The sequence below is a fragment of the Pinus tabuliformis genome, chromosome 5_1 (genome assembly GCF_031772625.1).
Source record: "Pinus tabuliformis cultivar Carrire ecotype Pingquan chromosome 5_1, CPIR1, whole genome shotgun sequence".
NCBI classification, from domain to species: Eukaryota; Viridiplantae; Streptophyta; class Pinopsida; order Pinales; family Pinaceae; genus Pinus; species Pinus tabuliformis.
In genome coordinates this window covers 129,526,918-129,547,127 of record NC_142305.1, presented here as the reverse complement: position 1 = coordinate 129,547,127, position 20,210 = coordinate 129,526,918, and the positions used below count along the sequence as shown (strand labels likewise).

The 20,210-nt window shown below is 36.8% G+C and overlaps 1 protein-coding gene across 1 annotated transcript in view; it reads left to right on the top strand.

Annotated features, from left to right (window-relative positions):
- LOC149163761 (apyrase 2-like) overlaps positions 1-20,210 on the top strand; it is a 122,076-nt gene that overhangs the window by 62,460 nt on the left and 39,406 nt on the right. The window contains exons 5-6 of the mRNA XM_089431852.1: positions 13,362-13,567; positions 13,929-14,020. Coding sequence (XP_089287978.1) covers positions 13,362-13,567; positions 13,929-14,020 — 298 coding nt within the window. The remainder of the gene's footprint in view (positions 1-13,361; positions 13,568-13,928; positions 14,021-20,210) is intronic.

The following is a 20,210-nucleotide window of genomic DNA, read 5'->3' as shown; positions in this document are numbered from 1 at the left end:
GAATGGATTGATGCTAGATAGCTTGCTACTAGATTTGTCATTGTAGATGACTCATGGTGATGAGATACATTTATACATTTGTTGTCATTTTGTATTGATTGTATCCTTTTTTTATTTGGCATCCACTACATATATATTAGTGATTTTTCCATCTCTGAGTGCCAATGTGTTTATTTGATATTGTTGGTTTATACAAATTGAAAAAAAAATGACTTTGCTTTGTATCTTTTAACGCTTGCCATGGTTTGCTAATTTTTGCCGATGTTCCTGATAAGTTCTTTTACGGGCCCTTGGCAATTTTTTGCCGAGTCGATGTTTTCAACAATGTTGTGAACTTAAACTTGGCAACTTTGCAGAGTCTTAGCTTCGTAAACTAAGACTGTTCATCTACGTCCATTTGTTTGTATTTCTCCTTATTCCTCTCTTATACACTATACATGGTTTCATTCCATGGTTAACCCTTCTATTTTTCCCTTTTTATTGTCTTGCATTGTTGATAGTCCAGGTTTAATACTTTTTAGCATGCAATCATTTTGCCATTTTTATTGGTTGTACTCGAGTTCCATTGACATTTCTTTGTTAATTATTGGATTTCAATATAATTTAATTTCTTTCGAAAATTAAAGATCCCTTGCCCATCTTCTAGCCTATTTCATCTTTTCTTCTTATTTTGGTCTATAACTATTATGATCTTGCAACTATTTAAATTCATTATCTTTTGGTTTTTTTGTTTTGTTTTGTTTTTAACCTGGCAGATCAATTCTCCTTACTTTCTTCTTGAGTAATATACTGCTTGTAGTTTCCTACCATAAGCAGAGAAAGGCACCTCATCGAGGCTAATTCCTAAGCTTTCTTATTTCGAAATGTAATTCCAGAGTAAGCGAACTATCTTGACATGTTCAATTCACATTGATATGCACAACTAGCTACCTGCTTAAATTGATCACATTTATAGGTGTCCTTCAGAATTATCACTATGGAACTTGATATTTCATTTCTGTTTACTGGGTATTAATATTTAGAGACTACTTTAGAATTTACCATTTAAGAATTATGGTTCTTGTATCTAAGTTTCATAGGTTATGTTGAGATATTTCGCAGGGGTTTGACGTTATAAAGTATCTTGAAATAGTATGCATTGTTGAGGGTAGGGGGCACTCACTGTGGTCTCCCCATGCTCTTGAGACACAAGTACTCCATGGTGGCCTATTCCCACTTACCTTTTTTTTTGGGTTGTGACAGGGGGGTGGTGTATCACAAGGGGTTGCAGTAGGCAATGTCCCCATAAAAAATGAGATGCTTCCAAACTCCCTTTTGACCAAAGCCCACTATAGGATGGAAGGCAAAAAATAGAATAAACAATAGAATGAATGTAAATGTAATGCACAAGTAGAACAAGAGGTATGTAACGAGGCATAACTCAGGTTGGTTATATGTCAATAAATATTCTTGAGAATGCAAATGATTTTGATTTAGACGGTGACAATCCCATGGTTGGTCCTTGTTTCTTGGATGCAGAGACCAGTGGGGCATTTCCTTGAGCAATGGTTATCGTTTGTCATTTGACATCTTCTTAGATCAATTATCTCAAGTTTTAGATCTATATCTTCTAAACTGTTAAATTAGAGTGAGAAATACAATGGTGATAAATAATTTGTGATTCGCATTATGTTATGCTATATAATTATAAGTATCATTTATGGTTTATTATGTTATATGTGACGCTGTATTTTATTGGAGCATTTCTTTTTTGTAGGCTTGGAAAAACCTTTCTATTACTTTTAAAAAATGACAGGTATTACAAGATCAACATTTAGAGCCAGATGGTCTTAACTTGCCCAGTGGGAAACCAAGTCTGTTGACCATCTAGTTGCATTATAAGCCATCCAAAATCTGAATTGTTTGAGATTGTCCAACAGAGCAAGATAAACTTGACAGTCTTTATAACTCCTATTAACCAAAAGCCTATACCATATGTACAAAAATATCTTTCTATTCATCTACACAAGACTAGACTGAAACAATAAAATAACCATACTATTCTAGAGACCATACTAATCATTGGAAGATTCGACTGCGCGAGCCGAGTCTTTGGCACTGGAGTCCGACAACTCAGTCTGAGGCAAGCAGGGAATGTGCTTATCTATGCGTGCAAGGCGAGCGTTGTTGCTGGATTTGGTGTTGGATTAATTGGAATTCCTTGTGAATTTCCTGGATCTCGTTTGTAGAACCTGAGATGCCTATTATGTGTGTGCGACAACCTCGAGTGTGTCTCAGGTCTGGAATCAAGTCCCCCAACTCCTCCGAATTTCCTGGTCACTGATGTTGGCTTGATTAACAATCTTTGCTTCCCATTTGTTGATAGTGTGGTGGGCTCGAGGGTGAGTGCTAGTTCTATAGGCTCCGACTATAACCGAGACAGATTGATTCCTGGTCACTAGACCTTATCCTCTGGTGGGTCGGGATTGCGCCTGCCCATGGCCCCGACCCCGCCCCTGACTGAATTAGGAGTGCGACCACGTTGCTTGGGTGTACGAGCCATGGTCTCCTATTGGCTGTTGCTAGGGAGGGATTTAAGATTTACCAGGTAGGCTGATATCAAACCTTCAAATCTCACAATGCAAACTGCAAAAATGGGTTCGGGAGGGCGAGCATGATGGAAGATCCCAAAAATCAACCTGAATAGAGAGCTTGTAAGGTCTACAGAGACATATACATGGCAAAGAAAAACATTAAACCTCAATCGAAGGAACATTTCCACATTATCTTCATGGATTTGTTTTAAGAGACCATCTTAATTCTCCTTTAGGTGCCTTACTGCCCAATGTATGAATTCATCATGAATATAAGAAATATCACCCATAAACCAGTCCCGAATTGACTCTCCTAGAGGTTGCATGGAAATAGTGATAGAAACAGGGGTTTCTATTTTGCCATCTTTCAAAATCCAAGAAGGATCCTTATCCCAAGGCTTCCAAGCTATTGGACAAGGGAAGTTCCTAAAATCAATAATGGGTTTTTTGTTGTGAGGCCTCCAGGCCCCCGAAAGGCAGGCGTAAGGGTAAAACCCATCCCCCCTTTGTTGTCGCACAAAGTGTCTAGGCACCACGACAATGCTCAGAGTAAGGGTTGTCACTCTAATCCTTACTCACTCCGTTTAGACTCTCTCCTAGACAAGTCAAGGGGGGTAGTCCTTAAGGTGAATGAATGAGAATAGCCTGCGGAACACAGGCTCTAGGAGACTTAAAGATGGACAACTTGACAAATGAGAACAAATCTCGATCAACTGAGATGGATAGATTAAAATAAGACATAACCACAAGATAAAAATAATTATAGACCAGCGCCTTTATATTCAATTAGCCATAGACTAAGCAGAAATAAGTTATCTAAAGCAATTTATAAATGTGATGAATAGTGACGATCATGACTGATTAAATGTGAATGCTCAAAATTGTGATATATTCTAGCAATTAAATCCCATGAAGAATTATGAAAATTAACTGCTAACCAATGATTTTAGATTAAAAATGATTTTCTTCAATAACCCAAATCTAGAATCAATTATCTTTCTCCTATAGTCAATGATTTTAAAACATTAATTGCATTTGACAATAGAGAAATCACTACCACAAAATTTAAAATTTTACACTCAACACAAAAGACACCAAAGAACTTTAAATTAAAATTTAATTATCCCTTAGGTAAGTTTAATGCTCTAAGCTTGTGAAGCAAAGTTTAATGTTGCAATTAAATTTTTTAATATGATGAAACAAATAAAAAATAAAAATCAAAAGTACTTAATTAAATTTAAAATTTTATGGGTCATAGGCCACATAAAAATGATTTTTTTAAAATGTGAGGGCTTAAGCTCTGCTTTTGATTTATGTCATTAGCAATCAAAGTCACCAAAAAAATTTGAAATTTTTTTATTTTTTAGATTTTTAATGTTTTTAAATATTTTTTGAATGAAATCTAAAATGAAAAGAAAAAAATCAAAACACAAAGTCATAAAAATGAAAAAGAAAACCCAGAACCCATATATACAAAAATATAAATAAAACCTCATAAACCCGAGTCAGAAAACCAAAAAAATTACATATCTATGCACAAAAATGGTAGATCTATTAGATCTGAGGAGTATAAGTCCAATTCCACTCCCATATGTGATAATCTAAGACTCTCAATAGCCAAATCTATCAATTTTCCACACAAAAAATTAAGTTTTTAAATTTTAAAGGAGGTTCTAACTCAAAACCCTTTGTGAAAATTTCTAGATCAAAGAAATTTTAAGCCCTTGGACTGCAAAAATTTTGAATAATATCCTTAGAAATTTATGTTGATAAACCCTAGAGATTGAGATCTTATCCTCCAGGGCCTAGATCTGGACTCTACACAAATTTCTTCCTCAGATCTGTAGCTGCACGACAACAAGAAAACTCTCAAATGATATATACAATGATAAAAACTAAAACCCAGAAAAACCCACTTTAGAAAAATAATTACAAAATTTGCAAACTGTAGGCTTTAATCAGCTAGATCTATCATTACGCTGCACATAAATTAAAAGATTTTTAAATTTTAAAGGTGCTAAATCGAAACCGTCATGCATCAATAAAGCAAAAAATCTTATGATATGCCCGAGATTAATTTCGCTGGGCTCTTCAAAAAACACGGATCGAGAGTTGGCTGGTCTAACTGAAAACTTCCCCTCACGCTTGAGGATATAACTCAAGGTTTCCCTGCAAAACTCGATCCAACCATTAAAAATAGAGCGAGAAAATAATAATAAAACTTAAACAAATAGAGATACCTACTATTACGTTCAAAAGTTACATTATTATTCAAACCTCAACCACTGAGCAAGATACCTGTATTCAAATCACTCTTTAGAAGCTATCATCAATGGCTTTAGAAAAAATTACGCATAAAATAAAAAACATCTTACATAATTCCCATGAAGAGCAACACCAACGAAACTTAATCCCAAAGTCTTTTTTTATTATCCATAAAAAGATTACACAAGAGCTTCTTGATAAGTACACGACTCAAAGGTCGGATGAATCAACTGACAAATGATTTCTTATTTAAAGATAAATTCTCTAACGGCTAGTTTGAGTGATCCTTGTCAAAGGAATCTCGACCGTTGATGAAGATTAAAATTTCTTTTAATCTCATCCGTAAAAATATTTAAATATTTGGGGAAATTCGAAAATTTTCATTAAATGCATTTTAATTAACTCAAAAATAATTTTTTTGAGTTAATCTCCCAAAAAATTTGACTTTGACTTAACCCCCAGGGATCAAGGGTTTAAAATTTAGCAAAATAATTAATTTACATTAGTCCTGAGATCTTTTAAAGTTTTATTTTTAAAGATCGACGAATTTTGCCTTTGGAGAATTTAAATTTACTTAGGACCTAGAATTAATTAAATTTCTGACTTTAATTTTTGGCCAGGAAATTTATTAAATAACTTATGAGGGGATAAATTATTTTTCCATCCCTCAAGACACTTTGCATTGTGATTTTCATATTTTTTACAACATAAGGGGGAAAACCCATTTGTAATAGACCCTCACAAACTATCCATTTCTGCGACATAAATATAATCCAACAGACCAAGCAATTTGTAATAAAATAACCCTCACGGACTACCCATTTCTATGACACAAATATAATCCAGCAGACCAAAAAATTTGTAATAAAATAACCTAACCAAATAGTTAGGTTTATTCCCAAATCACTTTTACATAGACTCGATCTAAAATACGAGGACTCGCCTAAGATCTTAGCGACAAAATCCATTCTAGCTTTGGGGTAAGACTGGAGTAAAACTCTGTTGACCATCTGAGAATGGATCAGTGAGATAAAAGTCCACCCAGAATGGAGATCGTCACTAGAAAAGTAGGTTTACCTAGGTCATTACATACATGACACGGATCTGCTAAGATTATTTACATTATACACATGCAGAAAGGGTTTACATAACATCTTGGAAGGTAGGCTGATGATGATGGCTGGACAACATGGACACATCGATCAAGCTCTATCCCCTTTGCGAAAAAAAGGGAGTGTAATGCTATGGGTCATTGATACGTAGTGGTTAACATCTGGCTCTACTTGGGGACACGTTGCTGCACCGGAGGAATGTGAGAATCTAGAATCTGTATCCATGCAACACACAATATAACATAAGTAGCGTACATCCAAAAATCATCGTATAACGTTAAGCACACGAAAGATATAAGCTCTTCATTTATTAACTATCCTAATGACATGAAAAACATCTACCTACAAAAATAAAATATTAAAAAAGGGGTGTAGGGTTAGGAATACAATACAAAGGATGCCCCATGGCATCAGATCTGTTCAATGTAGTGCATGCTGAGCATTTGTCTGCTTTCAAACAAATCTGTTAGCTGTTTTTCAGATGTGCCACGTCCAATCCTGCATATTGTAGGATTTTTTCTTATCCGAAAATCAAGCTGCACGCGACAATTTGATGCATCAAATCGCTTTCTCATTCTCTTTATTTTGCGCTTTTTCTTTGTGGCAGGCTGTATCACTGATGATGTGGAACATTTTGCTTGAAAACTCTCAAATGAAGTATGTAAGATATGCGTGACATGTCTTTTGTCATTCTGCATCTTGCACTGTCAAGAATGATGGATCAGTTTCACAGGTGTCATGAGTTATAACTTGATCTTCTTTAGTTTCTTCTTTGATCATGTCATTCTTAGTTACATCTTCGTTGATGGATTCAGCGACTTTCTCACGATATTCACAACAAGACGAGACCTACTTTAATGGATCGGGAGAGTCATGATCTATTGAATGCTCCTTGATTTTCTGACATCTATCATTTGGATCAGATTGAAACTTATGTACCTGTGATTTCCTTTCGTCCAACCTCTTATGTATGGAACCCATTTCTTTGGCATGCCTTACTATTAATTTCGCTTGATTGAGCTCAGTTTTCACGAATATGTCTTGCAGAGTGATATGATTGGTCTCCATAGTTTTCATTTGATTCTAAATAATGGACATCTGATTAGAATGATTAACTTCCATTATTTTTAATCTGTTTTTGATGATATGCATTCCATCGGTATTTATGACACATGGTACCTATCTTTTCTCTATGGCCAACAATCTGTTCTGAAGAGATACCTGATCACTTCCATGCCCTTTATAATTTTATCATTCTTTGCATACAGTTTATCTCTTTCTTATGATTTTCTTGCATGGTAGCTAATTGATTATTATAATCGAATCTTATGATGATCATTTGTTCATCCATAGTTGACAATTTGTTTTGAATGATTGAATTCCATGATCGTCATTTTTCCTCTATGGCTAATAACTTGCTTTGCATAGAATTAATTTCCTGGTATGATCAACTGTTAATGTTGTTTGATTAAGTTCCATATCTTTAATAAGTTGAGCCTGATTAACTTCTGCATTCCTGCTTACTTGAACCTGATTTAACTGTATGTCTTTAACCATTTGAATTAATTCCTTGAAATCATTTTAACTTCAGCTTTCGCTTGACTTTGTCTTTATCTGCATATCTATCTTCAAAGGCATCAATGAGTGATTGTAGAGAATCAAAAGTGTTTTTAGAGAAATTAACAAACCAATCGAAAGTATCTCCAGATAAGGTAAGAATGAAAATCTTCATCTTCACATCTTCATATTTGGAATATGGGAGACAGTTATATAGAGGCTGACTTTCTGAATGTGAGCTTCGACAGTAAAAGCATTGTTAGCTTGAACAGGAGGAAATTCATCGATGGCATCATCAAAAAAACAAGGATAACCATGCGAAGCGCCCTGAATATTAGTAAAATCACAAGGAGCAAACAAGTCATAATCCATGATGACTTGTTTAATGGGAAAAAGATGGGCCAAATGGATATCAGAGAGAGAGAGAGAGAGATCCCTGCTCAAGAAAATCAAAACATCTACAAGAAGCGAGCTTCTAGTATAAATTCTTGTAAGAAATGGAAGAAGTGGAGTCGCCACTTGAGCATGGATCTCTCACAAAGAGGCTAAAGGTGAAACCGAAAAAGTTAGTGGATGGAGTCAGATGGATATTTAGGGAGGGCTCCTCGTCTAGGATTAAATAAATGAATAAGTGGAGTTGCCACCCAAATAGGAAACTAACCGGAATGACCAGGTACAGAAAAGTGAAGATGAGAGGATTAGGTGAGAGATGACGAGAGTTAGGATGGAGAGACGAAATGACGTAAAAAAAATGAGATGAAATGCCGTAAAGCCAAGGTCCAATAAATAGGTCCTTGGTGGAGATACCAAGAAGTGTTGGCTTTGCCGGCTCGAATGAGAGATGTGAAATGAGAAGAATGACGAGGAAATGTCGTTGAAATGTAGAGAATAAAATATCCCTGACAATGATGCCAAAAAATGTTGTGTCGCTTGACGAGCTAATGAATGGCGGGAAAGATTAGATGATTAGAAAAATGTCGTGAGGACCAAGGACAAAAAAACTCTATCCCCAACGACGATGTTAAAAAATGTTGTCGCACAAAGTGTCTAGGCACCATGACGACACTCATAGTAAGGGCTGTCACTCTAATCCTTACTCACTCCGTTTAGACTCTCTTCTAGACAAGTCAAGTGGGGTAGTCTCTAAGGTGAATGAATGAGAATAGCCTGTGGAACACAGGATCTAGGAGACTTAAAGATGGACAACTTGACGAATGAGAACAAATCTTGATCAATTGAGATGGATAGATTAAAATAAGGCACAACCACAAGACAAAAATAATTATAGACCAGTGCCTTTATATTCAATTAACCATATAGACTAAACAGAAATAAGTTATCCAGAGAAATTTATAAATGTGACAAATAGTGACGATTATGAATGATTAAATGTGAATGCTCAAAATTGCGATATATTCTAACAATTAAATCCCATGAAGAATAATGAAAATTAACTGCTAAGAAATGGTTCTAGATTAAAAATTATTTTCTTCAGTAACCCATATCTAGAATTAATTATCTTTCTCCTATAGTCAATGATTTTAAAACATTAATCACACTTGACAATAGAGAAATCACTAACACAAAATTTAAAATTTTACACTCAACACAAAAGACACCAAAAAACTTTAAATTAGAATTTAATTATCCCTTAGGTAAGTTTAATGCTCTAAGCTTATGAAGCAAAGTTTAATGTGGCAATTAAATTTTTTAATGTGACGAAACAAATAAAAAATAAAAATCAAAAGTACTTAATTAAATTTAAAAATTTATGGGCAATAGGCCACATAATATTTTTTTTTTTTAAATGTGAGGGCTTAAGCTCTGCTTTTGATTTATTTCATTAGCAATCAAAGTCACCAAAAAAAATTGATTTTTTTTATTTTTTTAGATTTTTAATGTTTTTAAATATTTTTTGAATGAAATAAAAAATGAAAATAAAAAAATCAAAACACAAAGTCATAAAAATGAAAAAAACAACCTAGAACCCAGATATACAAAAATAAATAAAACCCCAGAAACCCAAGTCAGAAAACAAAAAAAAATACAGATCTATGCACAAAAATGGTAGATCTATTAGATCTGAGGAGTATGAGTCCAACTCCGCTCCCTAATTTGATAATCTAAGACTTTCAATAGACAGATTTATCAATTTTCCACACAAAAAATTAAATTTTTAAATTTTAAAGGAGGTGCTAACTCAAAACCCTTTGTGAAAATTTTTAGATCCAAGAAATTTTAAGCCCTTGGATTGTAAAAAATTTGAATAATATCCCTGGAAAATTGTGTTGATAAACCTTAGAGATCGAGATCTTATCCTCCAGGGCCTAGATTTGGACTCTACACAAATTTCCTCCTCAGGTTTGTAGCTGCGCGACAACAAGAAAACACCCAAAGGATATATACCCAGAAAAACCCACATTAGAAAAATAATTACAAAATTTACAAACTGTAGGCTCTAATTAGCCAGATCTATCATTATGCTGCACATAAATTAAAAGATTTTTAAATTTTAAAAGTGCCAACTCGAAACCCTCATGCATCAATAAAGCAAAAAATCTTATGATAAGCCCGGGATTAATTTCGCTGGGCAAAACACGGATCAAGGGTTGACTGGTCCAACTAAAAACTTCCCCTGATGCCTGATGATTAAACTCAAGATTTCCCTGCAAAATTCGATCCAGCCATTAAAAATAGAGTGAGAAAATAATAATGAAACTTAAACAAAAAGAGGTACCTGCAATTACGTTCAAAATTTAAATTATTATTCAAATCCCAGCAATTGAGCAAGATATTTGTGCTCAATTCACTCTTTAGAAGGTATTATCAATGGCTTCAAAAAAAATTATGCATGAAATAAAAAATATCTTACAACATTCCCATGAAGAGTAACACCAACAAAACTTAACCCCAAAGTCTTTCTTTATTATCCATAAAAAGATTACACAAGAGCTTCTTGCTAAGCACATGACTTAAAGGTCGGATGAATCGACTGACAAATGACTTTCTATTTAAAGATAAATCCTCCAACAACTAGTTTGAGTGATCCTCGTCAAAGGAATTTCGACTGTTGATAAAAATTAAAATTTATTTTAATCTCATCCGTCGAAATATTTAAATATTTGGGGAAATTCAAAAATTTTCATGAAATACATTTGAATTAACTCAAAAATAAAAATTTGGAGCTAATCTCCTAAAAAATTTGACTTTGACTTAACCCTAGGGATCAAGGGTTTAAAATTTAACAAAATAATTAATTTACCTTAGTTCCGGGACCTTTTAAAATTTTATTTTTAAGGACCGACAAATTTTGCCTTTGGAGAATTTAAATTTACCTAAGACCTAGAATTAATTAAATTTCTGGCTTAGGATTTTAATTAATTTTTGGCTAGAAAATTTAATTTATTAACCTATGAGGGGATAACTTATTTTTCCAACCCTAAAGACACTTTACATCATGATTTTCATATTTTTTACATCATAAGGGGGAAAATTAATTTGTAATAGATTCTAACAGACTACCCATTTCTGCCACACAAATATAATCCAACAGACCAAACAATTTGTAATAAAATAACCTAACCAAATAGTTAGGGTTATTCCCAAATCACTTTTGCATAGACTTGATTTAAACACTAGGACTCGCCTAAGATCCTTGCGACAAAATCCATTCTAGCTTCGGGTAAGACTGGGGGAAAACTTTGCTGACCATTCGAGAATGGATTGGTGAGACAAAAAACCTCCCAAAATGAAGATCATCACTAGAAAAGTAGGTTTACCTAGGTCGTTACATACATGACACGAATCTGCTGAGATTATTTACATTATACACATGCAGAAAGGGTTTACATAACATCTTGGATGTCAGGCTGATGATGATAGCTGGACGGCACGGACACATCGATCAAGCACTATCCCTATTGCAAAAAAAGGAAGTGTACTGCTATGGGTTGTTGACACGTAGTTGTCAACACCCCCATCCTCCAAAGGACTGCACTCGACACTATTCCATAAGGCCATGTTTGGATCGACCATCACAAGCCAGATACAATACATACATATCACATAAAGCATTTGACTCAGAAGGTAACCAATTTGAACATACCAGGAAAGGCTAAGATGGAGAGTAGATGTCTTGCCCTTGGTTGTTTGAACCCGGGCGCTGATTCTGCCTCCCTAAACCTCCTCGGAGAAATCCTATGCCACCGGAAGCTTGCTAATGGAACCTTAATTATGGTTTTCACAAATCTGCAGCGGTAGCAAGTATCCAAATGCCTTTGCCCTTTGTAATTTAATTGCCTGGACATCTCGCGCATGTTGAGGCTTGTGTGGGGGTGGCCACAACACCACCCTTGCATTACCTTCATTAACTTCATGGCGACGGTACGAATCCCACCGCGTCCCTTCTCCTAGCTCTCACCCCGATTGGGGGTTTATTGGAGCATTGTTATGTACGAGATTTTGATGATTTATGTTTAGTTTTCATACACTTCAATTTTCTTTTTGTCATTTATTTGTTTATATGTATTTTGAGTGGGTTCCCTACCATTGATGATCCCAATGTTTGCTTTAATTTTTTCTAGAATTCGGGCCCCCTCCCTTTTTTGTTCTTGCATCCTAGAAACTTGATGGGATATTGGAAATAACTTTGTAGTTGCATTTGCGTGTTTACACTGAAGTTCCTTATTGCAATTCGCTAGATACCTTAATGAAAACAATGATTTTGTGGGAACAATATATTTCTTTCATGTATACCTATGTTGCAGGAAACATTGTGACCCCCTCGGTCATATCAGTCACGTTTCCTGAAACCATGAGACGTGACTGAAACACACTTGAAACACTTTTGAGTCTGTATGAAACACGTTTCACTTGTGGGAAACACATTTCATACAGACTGAAATGTGTTTCAGTGTCTGTACATCGAGTTTCAACAAAAATGTTATATTTTTCCTTAATTTGATTGTTGGGAACCAAAGTTTTGGTTTTAATTCCTAATTAAAGGTCAGTTATGAATTAATGAGATTTCTTGAAGCCTTTAAGACTGGAGGTTTTCTTTAAACAAGGGTTTCATTACAATTTGGACCACATATGCTAGCAATTAATGGTAATGTTAAATTCTTAAAGTAAAAGGATGAAAAAGAAAGACAAGGGAAATGGTCTCAGCATATTTGAGAGTGGTTCCAACCTCATTGGATCTCATATGGAGAAAGTATAATTTCCTATTTAAAATTCAACAGACTTGATATTTTTTGGGACATTTTCATTACATTCTATTATGTATATGAGGTTATGTGATTGACATTGAAACAATGGCACCAAGCCCTTTATGTACGTTGATGTTTGTGATATTTTTTGTTAGACTCCTCTATTGCAGCCTTAGCAAAGATGTACCCTTCACTCAAGCCAAAATATTTGATAAAAAATATTAAGTTTTTTCTATGATTATTTCAATCTTGGATTGGTAGTTTCATCAAAATTGGGTGGTGTTGACTGATGTCCAGAGTATTGAGCTAGAGGCAAAGGGTAATACTAATAATGAGGATCACGAATATAAGTGATGGTGGAAAATCGCTTGACATTTATAATTTTCATTTAAATTTTCTTGCTCATTTATTTATAATGCTTTCTTTCCAAGTTTGAATATATCGTGTTTCACTGTTTCCAAGTTTTTTGGGGATCACATTTCCAGTGTTTTTTTGTTTCAAAAACACATACTTGTTTCCCGTATCATGCATCTTAGATATATACATTTAATACCATCACCATTTATGTAGCTTGTTACACTCCTGAATAATTTCACTTACCAGCTCCATATAATTTTAGGCATAATATTATTCGGTTTATGGTGCAGGTTAGCTTAAACTACTTGCTAGGAAACTTGGGTCACGACCACTCAAATACTGTTGGAATTGTTGATCTTGGAGGAGGATCTGTTCAAATGGCATATGCAATCTCAGATGATGATGCCAAAAATGCACCAAAACCTATCGAAGGCGAAGATTCATATATAAAGGAATTAACCCTCAAGGGTAAAAATTATCATCTCTACGTTCACAGGTATTGTAATTTCTGACATCTTAAGTTTCTAACATTTCTTAAGCTTAACCAAGCAGTAAATAATTGAAATGTTTCAGTTTTATGCATGCACTGCCATACATAAACATGCTGTCTTTTATTTAGGCCATTGCTGTGGATGATAAATATAAGTTAATGATGATTGTTTCCTTGGGATGACTGGACTTTTTTCATTAATTCGTGTTATCCTATTAGTATTGTTTACCCATATCCATTCATGAGGGATGGCATATATCTAAAATAAGTGAACCACATCACATTGACAATTGCTTCATTTTTTTAACTGAAATACCAAATACCCAATATTTTATAACAAGGGCTTCCTTTTGTTTTTAAATTTCAGCTATTTGCGTTATGGCTTGTTGGCAGCCCGTGCAGAGATTCTAAAAGCTACGATGGACAGTGATTCTGCTTGCATTTTGAAGGGCTTTCATGGTTAGTGGTGAAGGATTTTCTTTGCATTTGTGATCATTTAAGCTGTCATGACATTGCTGAGGTTATGCTATTTTATTTTCTTAGGCATCTTTTTCATAAATATCTTGCTGCAGCTTATTCTTACTCTCAGAACACTGTGTATATTGGTGTCTCTGGTATCAGTAGCTTCAAGATCATTTCAGAAGATGTAGAGAATGCTGTTGAAAATTTGAAATCATCTGTTGCAGAAACTCAGCTTTGGTGCATGACACTCTTCTCCAGCAGTAATTGTATTGCATTCCAATGCATGGCTTACTAAAATTTAGCATAGTCAGAACTGTTACTTTTATCGTTTCATCTCTTAGTGAACATAAGCAGTTGACTGTTACCAGTCCAACTGAAAGGAGCTCTAATTCTTTAGAAAATCTGCCAATGACGACATAAGTTTCCACATGTAAGACCGAAGAAGAGCTTCAGGGGTTAGCTCAACTGGGTGTCACTAATGTTTCTGGGTATTTGGTTAGTTCCGTGCCAATGGATACCTAGCTGAATTCCCCCTAGGTTAGGCACACTAGTCCACTCTGATGGCTTTACTAGGGATGCCATCCACACATGTGGGGAATTATCCCTTGGGTTTCACTGTGAGGTTTTCCTCGGGAAGAGGTAAAATCTAAGAATCCTTTTAAGTAGTCAATACCAGTCATTATATAATATATGAATCTTGTAAGTTCGATATAACTTTTAGGCTTTAATGTAGTACTCATTAACATATAAGAATCTTGTAAGTTGGACATGACTTTCAGGCTTTAGTTTGTGTCACTTGACAAAGGCCGTGTATTGACGTATATACCATTGTTAGAGACATAGGCTAAGTCACATGACATTGGGGCATGGGACTAGCAGGACACAGATACACATTTTTGACATGGGACATGTTGAACCCTAAAACATAAGACAGAGGAAATATATATATATATTTCAAGGTTACACTGCCTTGGGAAAACCCGAGTACTTCCCCTTATTTTGTGTATGGTCCCCAGAGTAAAGCCTAGAATCTTTAGGGTGCAACACTGGTCGACAACAAGGCTCATAGCCTTTACATCAAAATACTCTTTAAGAGCTCAGCATGTTATTTGTGGGAATTAAATTTGGGTGGGAAGGATAACAATCATTCCTCCTAAAAATATATATCTCCATCCATGACCTAGGTGAATAACTTTCCTTTGATCTCAGGAAATGGAACTTGTTGAATTTTTAATTTAAACAAAAATATTCAGATCATAGTATTAATCACAAACTGACTGGAAAATAAATAAGCAGAAACAAAAGACATTTTTTTTGCCCTTTAAGTCTAATTTTTTCATTAATTTTCTCAAAACTGACAAGGCCTCCTCAACTGAAGAAACTCTACCCACTAAAATAGAAAATCTACAGCAAATTCCTGGCAGTCATTTGATCCTATACGACACTAAGATAAACTTGATCTAACTCTGAAAATCGGCTGAGATTGTACAACCCTTCGTTGGGTCAAACTTCTCCTACGCCCAGGTCATATGACCTCCTCCTTCCTTGAAATTGTATGGCCTCCACAATCTAGCTGAAGTCAGTTTCCCTTTGTGCTCTATTTCCCTCTTCTTCTTGGCTTATACACTAAGTGGACTCCTTTGTCTCTCTGTGCTACTGAGTTACTATGCCCCTTTTCCATCTTGCCCCGCCATTATAATTTTCAAGTCTCCACAAAACTGATCTCTCACTAGAGATCACTGGTGGATATTTGTCCAAATCACTAGTGTAATTAGATTACACTTTATTAGACTTTTCAGAACTTAAAATTGAAAGGGTCTTCACTTTAATACTGTGAACTACAAAATAGAAAGGACTCAAACGACTTCTTGCATGTTTGACACAAAACTTGTGCGAAAGTTCCTATTCGAGCTACAAGCATTATCGCTCCTTTTTAGCCAGGAAGGAATTTTGCACCAACCCAACTTTGTCTCTAAAGGCCTCAAACTTTCCTTTTACCAAGGGCTTGGTCAAAATTTCAACAACCTGCTGATTCATGGGAATATACTAGAGTTTCATAACTCCATTTTGTATCCTATCCCAATGAAGTGGTAATTGATCTCTATGTGCTTGGACCTATCATGGATAATGAATTCTTAGAGAGTTTGATATAACACTAATTATCACAATAGAACATTGTAGGATCCAACTCTTGATCAGTCAACCCTGCAAGTAACTTGTGAAGCCAAATGGCCTCACAACTCGGTGTACTCGTTGCCATATTCTCTGCCTCTGTTGAACTTAGTGCTATAGAACTTTGGATTGTTGCTATATAAATCGCAGAAGACGAGGACACAAGATGTGGCGCTAGCCAGGGACAAACCCCAATGTGGGGAAACCCTTGATCAATTCTTCTTATATGTTTTTCAATAGTTCGGCACAGAGAGAGAGGGATAGTACATATACAATAGAAGTCAACACTTTGACTTATCTAAATAAGAGCATAGATCATCTCTAAGAAGATGATACATGAGGTAGCTGAACTCAGTTGAAGACATGTTGCTTCAACTGATTCTCCGAGGTGACTTCATCACCATCCTGCACCTATCATTGTGTTGCTCCTCATCATCATGCTGCACCTCACGTGCTGCACCATGCTGCACCCATCATCACTATGTTCCATCTCATCATGCTTCACTAATCATGACTGTACCCATTATTGTACTGCTGTACACTGTTGAGCCATGCTATGCATTGCTGCTCCTATGTGCATTATGCTGCATTGTACAACATGTACTCTTTGCAGCTGCCATTGCTGTACCAATGCTGCACCATGTACCATTGCTCCACCAAGAATCATTGCTGCACCATGTACTTGCTGCACCAAGTACCATTGCCGTCTCAAGTACCATTGCTGCACAATGTACTTGCTGTCCCATGTATCGACCATGACCCATTGCTGCACCATGTACTTGTTGTCCCATGTATCATAGCTGCACCATGTGACCTTGCTGTCCCATGTATCATTACTAATGTGACCTTGCTGCTATTATGACTGTGACTGGTTAGGGTATATTTGACTGATGTAATAGCTCTAATCAGTCACAAGGACAACCCTCCTTAGTTGCGGCCAACCCTTGAAGAAGTGGTGGCTTCCGTCATTGTTGTTCTAGGCATAGACAACCCTCAATACACCTCCACGCTCCCTGTTTTGGAGTGGCTAGGCGTGCGGCCTACCACAGACCTCCGCTGCCTCCTACAACCCACTCAATGCACCTTACGTTGCCCTCCAAAGTGATCATAGGGTTTGCGGCTTACCCACAACACCCTACACTACCCTTCAAGAGTTAGGCACCCAAGGACACTTCTACACAGCCCTGAAACAATTTGCCCTTATCTTGGCCCTCTAGGGAGTTACCTCGGCCTCCCTTACAGCAAGTCGACTCTCCGAAAGACCCATGAAACATACCTTCCTTTGCTGTGGCTAAGACCTTCTGTTGACTGCAGTTAGGGAATCCTATAGACAACTTAGGATCACCCTTGGGACAACATGTAGATGAGGGCAGTCTTCCTTGATAACATAGAGGATTAGGGCATCCCTTCTTCAAAACATGACTGCGTCTTGCCAGGGCATCATCTCTAGGGCAACTCTCTTAGTCTCCTTTCCTCCTGCGTTTAGGGCTTCATCATCTAGGTTTCTTTTGCCACTAAAACCCATAACAAGTGGAGAGAATTCAAGAGTGAAGTGTGTGTAGAAATGACTATCAAGTCACCTCCTTTTATACTAAAACATTGGGAACATGTGGGGGTTATTTGGTTACTGGCCGACCTTGACAAATTATCCCATAACACAAATAAATTCATATCTCCACGAATACTTATTGGAATCGGATGATCTTTAGATCAATCCTACACCTCTCAATGAGAGGGATCCAAGAAAAATATCAGTTGCTATAAATAAGATGACCCACATGGAGTTTGGCCCTAGTTGCCAATTTTAACACTCCCTCTCAACTAGGGAGAACTCCATCCGCTGATCCATCTGCCAGACTGTACTATCTTTGCCATCAGTGCCCTACCCTGCATTGCTCTTCTCTGCTCTGCTGAACCATGAAGAAGAAGAATTGATCGAGAATGTCTCATACCATTCTCTACTGACCCGAAGTCAGTCCCGTATGAAGCGAGTGTGTCATACCACTCTTACTGATCTTACTCTTACTGATCCCAGATCAGTACCAAGAGAGAGTGAGTTATATCACTCTTACTGACCCGAAGTCAGTTTCATTGATCCCAGATCAATGTCACAAGAGAGTGTCTCAAACCACTCATACTGATCCCATATCAGTTTCATTGATCTTAGATCAATATCAAGAGAGTGTCTCAAACCACTCATATTGATCCCAAATCAGTTCCAAGAGAGAGTGAGCTATATCACTCTTATTGATCCCAGATCAGTGCCAAAGGAGAGTGAGCTATATCACTCTTAATGACTCGAAGTTGATTCCAATTGATCCCAGATCAATGTCGATCATCCTAGCATAGGGAATACGGTAGATACACGATGCATCCATCAATACTACTATGGTCCCTAACCCCTTTTCCCTACTCATTGGCCAAATGAGAGGTACTTCCCATTAGTCCCAGACTGCATGGGTAGGATGCCTTGACAGGAGAACCACTCATCTTGTCCATAAGTCGCCACGGGGTATCACAGGGAAAGGTTGAACCATTCACCCTGTACACATCGCACCACTAGGGGTGGGTGAGTCGCCCTATGGTCGCTTGTTGCTCCAAGAAGTATGCAAGCACCGTGGAGCTCCCAGATCTCAATGCATGCATCATACAGGGCCCTCATAAGAGGGTCTCTCAACGAATCCAAGTCGTTTTGGAAAGTCACAAATTTGATCTTTCCCTGGGGCTTCGACAGAATGTCTGTGACTTGCACATCAGTCCCAATGCGATGGAGCCTTCTTGCTAATCGATGTACCATATCCCAGATAAAGTGGTACCTGATGTCTATATGCTTGGAGCGATCATAACACACGGGATTCCTCAACAATCGAATCCCCCTCTGGTTGTCACAAAAGATCACGGTGGTATCAATCATGAGTCAAACAACTCACTAAAGAGCTTCCGCAACAAGGCAGCTTCGCATGAGGTCATACTCGTAGCTATGTATTCGGTCTCAGCGGTGCTCAAAGCAACCGTCTTCTGCTTCCTGGTCATCCATGATATCGAAGCAGAACCCAAAGAGAACCAACACTTAGAAGTGCTGTTGCGATCCTCCACACTGCCTGTCCAGTTAGCATTCGAATAATCATGCAGCTTCACATTTTTGGCAGTATATCTCAATCCATGAGAGATTGTGCCCTGAAGATATCTCAGAAGATTCTGGGCACCAATCGAGTGAGGCTCAACCATATATGAGCTCAACATGCTAACTGCGAAACATATATCCGGACGGGAGTTCACCAAGAACATCAATGCTAGATTGAGTTTATGAAACTCAGAGGCATTTCCCAAATCAGGTCCGATATCACTACCACATAACTTCTGAAAGTTAAGCACCATCGAGGTAGTCACGGGCTTGCAGTTTACCATTCCAAATCCGGAATCCAACTCCCTCTTACTTTTGCAAATGAGAGGGTCTGCACATGTCGGAAAGAGGTCATCCTCATAAGGTGCTAATATGAGAGGTCTATCATCCACAACCTTCAAGTAATGGTTTGAATTGGTTTCACTCCTAGTGAACCTCAGCTTCATCGGGCAACTATTAATCCTCTCATATTAAGCCCTGAGGTGTTTTGCTTCAAGCCATAGAGGGATTTCTTCCACCTGCATACATGAGGTTCCTGATCACAATGTTACTTGGGAGCGGGAGCGGGAGCGGGAGCGCAAACGGGAGCGAGAGCGACATTTTCAGAAGCTCTCGGTTTGGGAGCGAATCCCGGAGCGTTTTTTATATAATATATATATTTTTAATAATTTTTATATTTTGATACATATATGTCATCAAAAACATGTAGAATAATGAATTAGATATAAAAAACATAAAAAAACATAGATTGAACCATACAACAACAATCATCTAGAAGTTATAATCTTCAACAACCACGTCCACAAGTTAGTTACATAGTAACATACAACATATTGAGTCTCGTGATTCATCAATCATAAAGTTTCAAGCTTTCAAAATTCAATATATAAC